This window comes from Anopheles coustani, chromosome 2, assembly GCF_943734705.1.
Source record: "Anopheles coustani chromosome 2, idAnoCousDA_361_x.2, whole genome shotgun sequence".
Classification (NCBI taxonomy): Eukaryota; Metazoa; Arthropoda; class Insecta; order Diptera; family Culicidae; genus Anopheles; species Anopheles coustani.
In genome coordinates, this window is record NC_071289.1 from 1,475,621 (window position 1) to 1,489,029 (window position 13,409).

Below are 13,409 nucleotides of genomic sequence, written 5' to 3' on the forward strand. Positions count from 1 at the left end.
GGGCTGGGAAAACCGCAACTCTCGTCTTTTCGCTGATTTGCAAACCACATGGAAAAGCCCATCTTGGCTGGTTGCATCACGAAGAGGAAACTTTGTTTGTCAGCGGAAGATGAAAGGAAAATACACTCAAATGGAGTGAAATGATTCGTCAGGATCTTTGGAGGTATTATTATTCATCGGTCGGTCGTTTGGAAATTGGAAGCGAGTTTTGTTTTTCCTCTTCGTCCGGAAAATAATCCACTCTGGTCACGCGCTCGAACATTCTACTGCACGTTGTATAACGTTCAAAAAACGGAAATAATCTATGTTTATGCTCGGTCCCGCCGTGACCATAAAACTCACCAGGGGAAAATGAATGGCGATGCGAGATTCACTTTCTCTCACGTGCGGCCTCACGATGAACACGTGGCGTGAACGCGCGCGTTTCGCCCGAGCGTTGTTTTTGTTCACCCGAACGAGACGAGGAGGAACCCATCTCGTTGATGCACCAGAAATGCTGTCCGGAGACGATCCGGAGCACTCGAAGCGGCTTGCCAGTCTCGCTCGGAGTCTCGTTCGGTTCAATTGGCAAAAGCGGAAACCGCGAGGGTGTTCCGTTCCTACGGACGACATACAATTTTCCGCACGCAGTCAGTCGATCTTCCCTCCCGAGCCCCGACGATTCCAAAGTGCATCTCCTTCTGCTCCACAGCCGGCTGTGCATTTGTGCGTGTGTGTGTGTATGTATGTGGGCAGCTGTGTGTTTGTGTGCATTGATTGATCGCATAATTTAAACTCGAGCAGCGTGCGTGATCATCGTATCGTGTTTCCTAAGTGAGGCTAAAATAGCGACAGAAATTGAAGATTGATGGTGAGCAAAAGTGCGCCCCGACACGTTGTCCACCCCGCCGCACCCAGTCCCGCATAATTCAATTTATTTCGACAAGTGTTCGGCGACGTCCGCCCGGCTAGTTGAGTTTAGTTAGTTAGCCCACAAGTTAGTGCCATTGCGGGTCGTTCACTAATTAAGAGTTCACAAAAAGGCGGAGTGCATCATCTTGAGTGGGCGAGTGTGTTGGCGTGCGTGTGTGCGTGTGTGTTCCGGTCAGTGGTCCTCGTGCCACGGCCGATTGTGCCAAATTGTGCCAACCTCCACCCTCCCAGCGTTCCTTCCGTTACGAGTTACGGTTCTGTACTTAAGCATTCGAACGCCGCGGGAGAGACGATTCGATAATCGAATATAATCCAATTAATGAGCCCGTTGATGGCGAATGTGTGTTTGACGCGTTCGGTGTTACATGCCTGGGTGTTGGGAAATGAATGTAATGTATGTTGAATAATTTTACAGTGTGCTCTGGTAACGATTTCGTGCAATTCGAAGTGACTTGGTGTCAGTTTATGTAACGAGTGCTGGTGAGTTTTCGCAAACCAAAGGTTGCGGATCTGTTAGTGGGAAGAATTATTCTACACCTTCGAACGAACGCCCGGTCGCCCCAACGACCCCCTCAGCCCTTCTCTCTCAGCAATGATTACTCACAGGATTACCATGGCGCGGATGCACTTTGGATTCAATTTCCTGCTCCTTATTGCCGGTAAGTTATGGCCACGGCGTCCTCCAGTGTGCTCCACGCTTCGGTGCGTAACATAACGACGCTGCAATTGCGCTGCAAGAAAGCCCGTGGCCCTCCCGGCCGATTCTGCCCCGCTAATTGGATTTGTATTCCCGGCCCCGGAAATACATTATCCATTTGGCGTGTGGTTCGAGGTTCCAGCGGGATGGTGCGACGTACGGGAGAGGGCAACGTTCGACCGTCAGATAGACGGTTGTTTGTTTTTTAAATCCCAATTTGCCCGAGTCTCAAGGACAGACAGAATGTGGACACGCAAAAACAAAAAAACAGCCTACAACACACAACGACATGGCATGAAGGCGGTTGGGGTGCGTTCCTTTATGCTAATCTCTCACACAACACGACCGTCTGGCGGGGGGGGAAGGAAGGAAGATGGATGGAGTTTTCCGCCGGGTTTGGGTTTTTTTTCCACTCCGTTTTTTGTCTCTTCTATAATTTTCCCGAACCCACCCAGCTGTCTCCCACATGTCACGCAACGTCCCAAGGCCAAACGGAAACGGGCCCGGGAGTGAAAAGTGGCAGATGCGGATGGGTTTCGGTCATGGCCACCACCGAATGGGAATGGGTCCCGCATTCGATTGTCTCTTTGTTCCCGATGCTGCTGTCGTGAAAATGACACCCCGGACAGGGACCCACAAACCCGCGATTGACGATTGCGTCCCACATTCGTTTATGCAGATGCGCAACTCCTGGGTGCAACGACGGGAGCGACCCGACACACTGACAAAGACAGCTCCCTTTTGGCGTTTTTACGCACCCGGTACGAAAATAATTCGCTTGTGCGGGAAGGCAACATACTTTTGCACTTAACGAACGATAATTTACGACAACTCCGTGTCGACAAACGAGCAAATTATCGCCATTCTTGGATGTGAGCAGAACTTCACGTGTTAAATCCACGGAATGTTAAAGCAAAATAAAATAAGTGCATTGAAGAACGAACTTGGAAAAACCTTAAACCATAAAGCATTCTTCCTGGAAAGCATTTGGAACCCATTTTCATCTATCAAAAGCCTCCCCAAAAAAGAAAAATCACAATCAACACTCAGGTTGCGGGAATTGATTAACAATCTCGAATAAGTCAAGTTTTATTCAACCGATGCTGCTCTGGACGGTCTCCAATATGTCATATTGCCCGTCCCTACCTCCATTCCATCCACCTTGCGTGAAAACTGTCCTTTTGTGCCTCCGCAAAATCCATCAGATATGATTGATAATGACCTGTTTCCGTGATCGCATACGTGAGCTCGAAACCGAAACGAGCCATCCTTCATTTTTCACCCAAATTGGCAACCAGCTACCGAAATTCAGTATTTACCTTTGTTTTTTCCCGGTCGGAGGAACGGTCTCGTACTTCAATACTAAGCGAAATGCAAGGTCGTGATGGATTGTTTCGTCCTTTCGGCCATTTGCATGCCGATCGCTTTATCTTTTTTCGAGGGGGGGGGGGGGGGGGGCCCGGTTGTTATCTCCTGATTTACGGCCATTAAAACTAGTCTCCTCATTGTTCATTCATGCCTGACAGCGTTTGTAAAATTCATGATTGTGGAATGAATTTTTAACCAAAGCTCTCGTGTTCTACAAGCTTGAGGCGCGCGCTTCGACATAAATTTCCTTCCTACTCGTGCCGGATGCGGTTGATGGTGATGATGGTGGTGTTCGGTGGTTTCCACCAGGAATTAAGAACAAAAAAAAAATACATGCAAGGAGACGCTCGGTGTGCTTTTATATCGTTTTGCCTTTTTTTTTATCTTCTCTCTTTGCTTAAATCCGGAAATTAATGTGCACACGCCGGCTTGCGCTGCAACACTGACGCACCCTTGAAACAGTGGAAGAAGCAGAACATCGGCTTAAGCAAGCAAAGCAGTTCGTCCTTTCCGTCCATTCCCTTTCCCCGGCCCATCCCCCGTAACAACAAGACTATACCGTACCCATTAGAGAAACATTTATCTTACTGCTATCAATCCCAATTACCCTTTCAGCTAGAAACTCAAACCGTTACCCGGAAAACTGTGCCGAAACGGCCGGCCACGAGCGCTCGGGATAACCGTCCGAACCTACCTCAACAAGCCGGGGCCAGGGAAAACCGTTTGATACTGACCATAGGGTTGACCCCTACCCGCACCCCTCTCTTCGGACGTCCTGGATGAGAGGCTAGAACTAAGCGATTATTTATTCATCGCCAGTCCCGCTCAGGACTTTGGCCGAAACTTCCGGATTGTGGTACCAGAGCGGCTAACCGGAGCAGTTGCACAAAGGGAAAGTAGAAGGGGGGAAGGAAGGGAGGAACAACTTGTGACGATAAAACTATCCGCTCTGGATCGCCTTTTGAAAATCCCACACTGTAAACATGGCAGCACTATTCCCAAATTTGGACACATTTATTCGGTTTGTTTGGTGGCAAAAAGGGGTTGAAAAAGGTGGAACCGAATAAAAAAAACACAAAAGAATGTCCCCCTTGAAACCCCATGGAAACTGAAATCGAGGCACACAGACAAAATCACACGCACACACACCACATCCACTCAAAAGATCAAAAGAATCGGTTTTGTTTTGTAAATATACAACTTTTCTCATTCGTCCTACGCTTCGAACGGGGTGAAGAGGACAGTTGAATATTTCAAACCGTCCCTTGGGAGGTGGAGAAAATCGAAATTTATCAAAAACTCTATGTGTTAGACACAAACAAAAAATATATGGGAAGAGTTTTAGCTGCCAAACGATTCTCTCGCTGTGTTCGTCCCACTTTCAGGCGAACGATAAAAATAAAGTATCGAGAGTATTCCGTAGGCAGAAAACTGACCAGCCAAGGAAAACAGAGAGAAAAGGAAAAATTTCCCTAGCAGAAAAATGTGATGAGAAAAAAAAACATCAAACTCATATTCAAGACAAAAGCGAACGAGCGAGAAAAAGCTCCATTGGTCATCCCAACTGCGATAAATAGTGTGGGGAGTTTTCGGTTTTATTCGTAAAACTGACAAAACCATCGCACAGTACGAAGGGAAAAAATGGGGCGGCCATTTTCCGCACAAGTCGAACTTTTTTCCCAATTCCAACCCCACACCGCAACATACCCGCCTTGAGAAGGGGGTTTCATGTGGTCAGAACATGAACAGTGCAATGCGGAGAAGCTTTTGCAAATCTCGCAATTTCCTCCCGACGGCGAGCGCTTTCCTCAACAGTGGTCAGCAATGGTCTTATAACTATTTGTGTGCTGTTTCTGATCGTCTGTTCGATAAACAGGCAAGCTTGTCTGTGCGGAGTTTTGCGAGGAAATAAGTTCCTTCGCAAAACTAACGACTGGAAGACAAAACTAAAAAGCACGAGTTCGTGAACGAGTCGAAAATATTAAACACGCATAGTGCTCCAAGCAGAAGGGAAATCAAAATTAAAAGAAAAGACTGAACTGAAAGAAGAGTTTCGCTAAAAGTTTAGTAATATGTGGTCGTGGAAAGTCATGAGAGCGAGGCTTCTTTCGGGCTTAGCATTTCACTGGTCGCGTACGAAAAGATTTTCGGTTATGAAAGGAAGACTTTTCGCCAAGCAAGAAAATGAATCTTTTCGAAAACTTCCTCACGTTGTAGTGTTCCATTTTGAGATGTTGCATTACTCTGAAAAGCTAACAGAAACTTTTGAACCGCTTGAAAAGCAGTAGTTCAAAATATTGGTTCGTTATGCTTTGAAAAGTTACACACGTGAGCCATTAAACATCATTAGTATGCTTCCGAAGCTTCTGGAATGCAATAACCATACAAGAAAATATGTTAATCTATAACGAAAACATGCACAGTGTTATTTCCCACGCACGATATGCTACACAGTTTCCAATGTCATGGTATCGAGTAGGCCGCGGGCTTTTAGTGTGCTCTGGAATGTCGTCAACGCTCGGACTTCCGGTCATTTAGCTCAAGTTACTTTCTCGATGGGGTCTAGTTTATTGGATGGAGTTATTATTATTCTGATGCGCTACCGTGAAGTGGTCGTGTCCAACGGTAAAGGGCCTAAAGGACTTCCCTTGTTGTGCTCCGCAAGACCTGAACAATGCATGAGCAAACACGATTGTGGTGATAATTGCCCCGGGGGAGCATAATCTCGAGTTGGGTGGCACATTCCCTTGCTCAGGTGTCGGCGGGGAAGCTGTGCACTCACTGCGCCACATGACTCACTTGACACAACATCAAAAGAAGCTCAACACTCGAAGGCAACGCCACGCGCTGCTTCTACCCTTTCAATCCTCCAAAAGCCAACTTTGATTACATCCCTCGCTAATCAAAGCAAGCTGTCAGTTGTGTGTCAAGTCGCAGCCGCCGCAACCCTCACTCCAACACACACACATACACACGCAGTCGTGCATGCAAACTACCTTCGGGTTGGTAAATCCGAGAATTCAATTTTCATCCCATCTCTCCAAGTCCTTCCCTTTTGCAATCGACACAAGCAAACCACCGCCCAATCGCACCCAGAGCAGGCAGAGTGGGTGATAACAAGTCAATCTTCATCATTCCGAGACCTCGAGTGACATCGCCTTCCGTGCCGGGCACGACTAATCTCACACCATTACCACGAGAATTTGCTTTGACCGCGAGCTTAGGAACTACTTCACCAGAATTTACGCGAATAAGACGTTATATTCACACTCGTACAGCTGTGGTCCATGTCGCGCGCATTAACTACAAATCCTGCTCAAGTGGGAGACTTTCGGTGACTTTCACTTTCTTTTGCCTTCTTGTGACCTTACACACATCTATCAAAACTCCGACAGCGAATGGATGATAGATGGTGGCGATACTTATGTGGGTGGGTTTCAATGGGCTTCAAAGATGGGAGTGATCCCATCACTCTAACAGCTTCATTTTTCCGCCTCGTCAGCGCAACCTTATCGGTGGCATCGGTTCAATCTCAAACCAGCTCGCGGTGAAGGTAAAAAAAACCAGTTAGTGCCGTTTTACGGGACGATCCTCCGATTCGAAGGTGAAACCGAAGGGCTGATTGGAAAATGAATGCCCCATTTGCCACACCACAACGCCAGAGGGAACGAAGGAAAGGATTTTCCCAATCCGGGATGAAAGGGATTAATTTCACATCCAGATGGCGCCACCGACGCACCGAAAACTGGACACCAACGTTAGCAGTTTGCGTTGTTAGTTGCATTGCCCCGATGCATGTTGTTGCAATGTTTCTTAGCAACGCCCCAATCATCACCACTTTCCTCACCCCTCCAAGGAGGTCAGTTTTCCCTGCGTGCCACAATCATCATAGCGGAACCACAAATAAATCCTTGCTTCTTAAAGGAATCGAAATGGCATTCATTGGGAAAAGCGCACGGTCTTAGCACGAGCTCCAAGACGAGGGCGAGCTGTTGTGGTTGAGGTGTAATTTATAGATCTTCTGTTACGCTATCATGTTCGCTTTCCGATGTGGTTCCTTCGGGCGATAGGAGCTTGTCAGAGGGAACGGAAAGACCAACAGCGTTCGTCGTTACTCTACTACATTATACCACATAATGGTTTCTTTCACTAACGCGTTGCTTTCACAGAAGCTCACTGTGGAATTAATTGCAATATGCTATCCTGTCCATAAATACATTTTGATCAAACGAGAGGAAGGATGGTTATTTGGAAAATTTATTATGTATTGTGAAATAATTAATTTAATCAACTTTTCTTCCTAATCGCATTCAAACACATTCGAGGGATGAAGTTGTTTGACTTGTTTCTTGGTATTTCAATAGTTGATTAAATACTACTTCCTGGAATAAATGTATTTTATCACAGTTCAAATAGAACGTAACGGTTTCGTAAATTGCATTTTCCATTTCAAACTCACACCAGAGCGTAAACTATCTCCATGATCAAATCAAAGCCCAAAATTCGATTCGATTTTCAATCAAATTTACTTTCCAACCCATCTACCCCAAACGTTGTTAAGTACACAGTTTAATGAATGTTTCTTCCTCAACCCTCTCTCTCTCTCTCGTGCTGATTTTCACGCCGCTGTTTCGGTTCTTTTTTCTCACTATGGAAATATGCTCACCGCAATGGCCCGAAATACCGAGGGATTGCTCGTGTCATGGCAGCAGTGTTTTTCCACCCCGATCGGGGATTTTCCCACCCGTTTTCACCCGGCATCACTTTGCCACAATCAGACGCTTGATTGTTGATTATTATCATGTGGTATTTGCGCATCGATCGGTTACGTGTTAGGCCAAAGCGTTTGCCAAAATAATGGAAATTTATCCAAAAACACCTCCAACGCACACACATGAATAGCTTGTGGTCCGGGTGTGTGTTTGTTATTAACTATGCGCTCCATTTAAACAGACAGCCATCGGTTGAGCAAAGGTCATTCGGTTTAAATTAGGAAAAATTAGACCACCGCATCGAGGGAAAAAAAGCAAAACGTTCGCAGAATTCGCAAACCCACACCAAGACCCAAGATGGGTGGGTGGGTTTTAATCCCGTCCCGGAGTGCTCGGTGGGTTGACGTGGCCACAGCGCGTAATTGACACAATTAATCGAGCACAATAAAAGGCGAGCGCACGGGGAGATGATTCACGATGCTTCCGTCAACGACGTCCAATGGGTTTGAAGGAAAATGTTTCATCTCCCAAGAGGTGCTCTTTTCCGAGCGTGTGTGTGTGTCTAATGTATCTCCTTTCATTTATCACCATATTTTTTCCCCAGCAACTTCCATTAACGGGAACCAGCCGAAAACGGTGCCGACGGTGGGCACGCTGACGCTGATGCCGGAGGAGGAGATGGCCCACTTCGTGAACAAGTCGCGCATGGTCAGCTGCAGCTTCACGGACCCGGAAGTGAAGCTCAAGTGGCGGAATCCGAAAAATGTGCTCATTAGCGAGACGAAGGGCCGGGTGCACATCGAGGAGAAGGGCAGCACGCTGTCGCTGGTGTTCGAGGTGATCGCCCGCTCGGACGAGGGCAGCTGGACGTGCGAGGTGGACGCGGAGGGGGTGCCCGGGGTCGCGGTGCCGCTGAGGAAATCCTTTAAAATGATCGTTTATGGTACGGTGAGAAAAATAGTCCTTGCGTTGTTTCCATTTCACTCCCCCCCTCTCTCTCTCTCTCTCTCTCTCTCTCTCTCTCTTCCCCAGAACCGATCTCCTTCCGGGACACCAAAACGGTGCAAACGGCCGTGGAAGATAAGGACGCCACCATCCGCTGCGAGGTGAAAGGACATCCGGAACCGTCCGTATCCTGGAACTTCAACGGGCAGCCTCTGTTCTGTAAGTTCCCCCTTTTTTTCCCCCCAGCGTAAAACTGAAGATGGCCCCGGGCACGACACACCTTTCGGAACACTCTTCGGAACACCATCCGTTTCCGTCTGTCTTGTCCTTGCCTCGCTTCTCCCTCCCCCCGACGGAGCACCTGCAGAGGTGCAACGTGACGTGCAGCGTGTGGTGAAATTTATGTCTCTTCATTGGCGCCCGGGCTCATGGTGGCCACCATTTGCACCCTTCCCTCTTCCCTTTTCCCCCTCGCTGCACTTCGATCGATGGTCGTTCTTCGTTGCGAGCGAAAACGAGGATATGACAGACAGATCCATTTAGATGGCGTTTTGATGGTTACATCAGGCGAGCGGAGAAAAGAAACAAGTTGGAGCAAGCTCGAAGCGAAAAGAACGTTACGTTACGATTACACCCGAGAAACATGCATTGTTTCGCTGATGGCAACAGTATGACAACGCCTTGCCGTAAAGCTCTGCTCTGCAGAGGGGTTTGCCAACCGCGTTTTAAAAGCTTTTCACTCTCGGGAAATGTACGCTTTTCTTGCCGTTTTGTATGTCATCGCCTTTTTAAACGAACAGGTGAGGGTTTGGTTGTTGTTTTGTGGGCATCTGCGTAAAAGCATCATCAACGCCATTCGTTCGACAGTGAACGGAGATTTCGACCCGAGAAGGGTTGCTGGAAAAGGGTTTTGACGCTTTCAACAACACACATTGTAGTTGGGCAATTGAAATTGATTGCTCTCAAGCGGAGTGAAGCGATGGTGAAATTGTTGGAACTTCTTATGCTAAGCTAAAACTGTTCCCAACATAAGCACCGACCGATGATGGCGTTGATTGGTTTAACCTTTTTAACATTCTTTCAACGATGTAACAACAACAGAACATTCAAATTTAGTGCAAAAACTTACTTGTTTCTTTTCCCTTCCCGAACTTTTACTCTTTCCTCATAATGAATCGGATATTATATCAGTGCTCGTACAACTTCCATGTTTCATGCTTTCCGAGGCAAGTCTTTGAAATTTCACCGCCTTCGCCAGTTAAAACCCCATATTCGAGGCATAAAACCACAGCTTCTTTTCACAGTGCAAACCAACTTCTGGTGGCCTCCAACTTACCGGAAAACTATTCCCACCCTCCCACCGGAACCTCCTTCCGCCCGATAGGGGGGAAAACGATAAGCCACATAAATTGCATCAAGTATGGCCGCGCACACTGGGCCGGTTCAGTTTTGCTGTCGGTGGCCTCAGAAGCTTGTGGCTCAAATTAATTGTTACATGGTGAGAGAGTCTCGACTCGACTCTCGAAAGGAAGCGAAACTGACAAAACTTCCCACTCCCCACCCCCGCGCACTCCACTTTCTTGCTATGGTAAATAAAGCACAGAAACAAACGATTTCCGAAAGCAAACCTCCGTCGAGAAAATCCAGCATTAGAACCGCAGGAGAAACCGGGAGTGTGGTGGGGTGGAGAAAAACTTGCACGCTTGAATGGTTTAAGGGTGCGCCTTGCTGGGGGTATGAGAAAAAAAATAATGCCGAAAGCATTAGACGGGGTTTTTACACATAAAGTTAAAAAACAAAAAGTCATGGTTACGATACGGCTACATCCGGTAATGCTGTTCATTCTTTTCTTATACCAGCGTTCAGGGAGGGGAAGGGGGGGGTAAAAGCACGAACCTGTTTTATCCAAGGGCACATTTTTGGGCAAGCTTTGTTCTGGTCGAAGAAACTTTGCTCGCTCGCTGTTAAAACAATCGTTCTTATTTATTTCGCTATAAAAAGAGGAATCCGCAAAAAGTCATCAGTCGAATTTCGCTTGTTTCCGTAAGGTGTGAATGAGATTATAAACCGGAAGCGCATCGACACAATGCTGTCGATTGGAGTTATTTTCCGATGTTTCCGATCACCGTCCACCAGGCGCCTCCATCGAAGCGAGGAAAGGGAAAGGAGGGGAAGAACGGGTGCGGTTTGAACACTGCGGTGTCCATTTTCTCGTTATCGATTGCGATGACTCATTTGCATGTAATTTAAATGCTAACAACTATTTGATTGTACTCCGTTTCCAATCCGATCCGAAAATTCGTCGCCTCCGGTGGGTCGTTATTTAAATTTTTGGCCTCGTTTGCACGCTGTTGTTAACACACACACACACGCACACACCAGTCACCAACAACGGACGCTACACCAAGCTGGCCGACGGCATGTCCATCAGGAAGGTCGTGCAGAGCGACAGCGGCGAGTATACGTGCAAGGCGTTCCAAGTGGCGGCCACCGGAAGCAGCTTCGAGGAGAAGACGATCCGACTCAACATCAAACGTACGTACATAGTTGGCCAACCTTTGGGTTTCGGCAAAACGATTGAGCACCGTTCGGGACTCTCATCCCTTAGATAAACCTTACCTTCCACCCTGGAAGTCGACCGTTTCCGACGCATACGCGTACGTCGGCGGAATGGTGAATCTGACGTGCGAGGCGACGGCCGAACCTCCGGCCAACTTCAGCTGGTCGGCCAACAACAAAAAGCTCACGCCCAAAAGCCACATCATCCACACCGGCCGGCATGTGTCGATGCTGCAGGTAATGCATGCCATTTTAATGTCCCTCGCCGGAGAGTTTTCCCCCCCACCCATTTCCTAATTTTCCCACATTGCTTTCACATTTTGGCCCTCGGGTCGCTAGATCTTGATAAAAACGAGCAGCTTGTTCGGGAAGTACAAGTGTGAGGCAAAGAACGAGCTCGGGTCGGTGTCGCAGGAGATCCACTTGAAGGAGGGCTCCAAGCCGGATCCACCGAGTCTGGTGAGTTCGACGACGTCACGTCGATGCATTCGCAATCGTAACCCATAAAACGGACGTTTTTCGCATTTCTTTCTCCCGCGGGAAAACCCTCCCGCCCGCGTTTCACAGTTCCAGCTGCGCGGCGTCAACTCGGACACGCTCGACATCGACGTGGGAGCCACCAAGTCCCACGACATCCCGCCCGATCCGACCACCGTCATCGGCTACCGCTTCGAGCTGATGCCCACGGACGAGTACATGAAGTCCCGCTCGTGGGACCAGGCGAGCCGACGTGACTTCGACGTGGCCGACGGTGCCACCTATCTGCTGGTGCAGCTGATCCCCGACACCAAGTACCTCATCCGCGTGGCCGCCCGCAACGCCGCCGGCCTCAGCGATTGGACCGAGGTGAAGGAGTTCTCCACTCATCCGCTGCAACCGCACGGCACCAGCGGCGCCAGCGGGTCCCATCTGCCCACCGACGTGTGCTTCAAGTTCCTCTGGCTGCTGACGGCGTTCCCGACGGCTTTATCCATCACGCGCCACCGGCTGGCGGCCATGCTGCTGGGTTAGGCTAAATTTTAAGCCCGATCCCGTCTCCGAACGACGAAGAAAAGCCAGCAACACACAACGACACGTGTTTTAAAGGCGGTAAGGTAAGGGGACATCAACCACCAAACAGAAAAAAAGCAAGAGTCGTCGAGAACGGGCGCCGAAAAATAGCGTGTCCAAAGAAATGATCGATCGCCACGGCATCAACGGAGACTTATACGGATGGGAAAAGTTTGTGGTGTCACTTTCCGGAAATTACACTCATCTTGTGACTGACAACGCTGGTGGAAAAACTTACAGAAGTTAAGTGACAACAAGATTAACGAAGAAAGGAGCATTTCACAATCACCACACGAGCTCGTGCATGCTTTCATACGGACATACAATCCATTCTAACACATCAACAACGCTTCTAATTGCTATCACACATTCTTAAGGAGCTGTTAAATGGTTGCTGCTTCCAGCAAATCTGTGGAACTACAACCATTTCATCACACTTTAATGAAGCCGATTCCATAATAGTCTAGGTAAATTGAAAAGTTTTCTACTATGTTTTACTTGTACATGAAATGATGAGACGAAATTAGAAGAAAGACAATTTCCTTTTTACGATGGTAAATAAATTGTATAATTCTGTTTTCCATAGCCATAGCCAAAGAAAGGGGGAAAAGTGGAAAGTTTCTATAGAGATTAGGTAATTGTAGGATGTTGTGTTTATATCTGTTGATACGGGAAAGTTCTAAGATTGTTGGGTGCAATTACATGAGCATTAGCCTAACTAACGCATCGTAGGATACATCAAAGAACTTCACTCCAATGATCAAGCGTCTCCGACACATTACTCTAACGCCAATAATATAAAGACTAGACGACCTAAAAAATACACCCCAATCATACTCTTGTATCACATTCTACCCTTTTGTACATTTGTTCTCCTTCGTCCACAACAGAGTTTAGAAAATCCCACCTTAACGCTTGGCCAAAATTTCGAGCACAACTCAATTATCATCTTTCCAAGTTCTAAACTCGTTGGCACCAATCCCACTCTCCGACTGCGAAACTTTACTCGTTGAGATTATTTTTATTGAATTTCTGACCCCTGGCCGAGCACATCGCCTCATTAAAGAACGAGGTTAGCGCAGATTTTGTTCGGAAACAGCGAGCAACAAAAGGGGCGACGAAAGAAAGCTAACTTAATCCCACAGCGATTTTTTCCACCTCCTCGG

The 13,409-nt window shown here is 47.7% G+C and overlaps 1 protein-coding gene across 1 annotated transcript; it reads left to right on the forward strand.

The window, feature by feature from the left end:
* The first annotated feature begins 1,504 nt into the window (after nucleotides 1-1,504).
* Nucleotides 1,505-12,204, forward strand: LOC131267403 (neural cell adhesion molecule 2-like). Its single transcript, XM_058270273.1, has 7 exons — nucleotides 1,505-1,571; nucleotides 8,294-8,632; nucleotides 8,722-8,853; nucleotides 11,017-11,169; nucleotides 11,243-11,430; nucleotides 11,533-11,652; nucleotides 11,761-12,204. The coding sequence occupies exons 1-7, from the start codon at nucleotides 1,505-1,507 to the stop codon at nucleotides 12,202-12,204; spliced, it is 1,443 nt and encodes a 480-aa protein (XP_058126256.1).
* The last annotated feature ends 1,205 nt before the right edge of the window (nucleotides 12,205-13,409 follow it).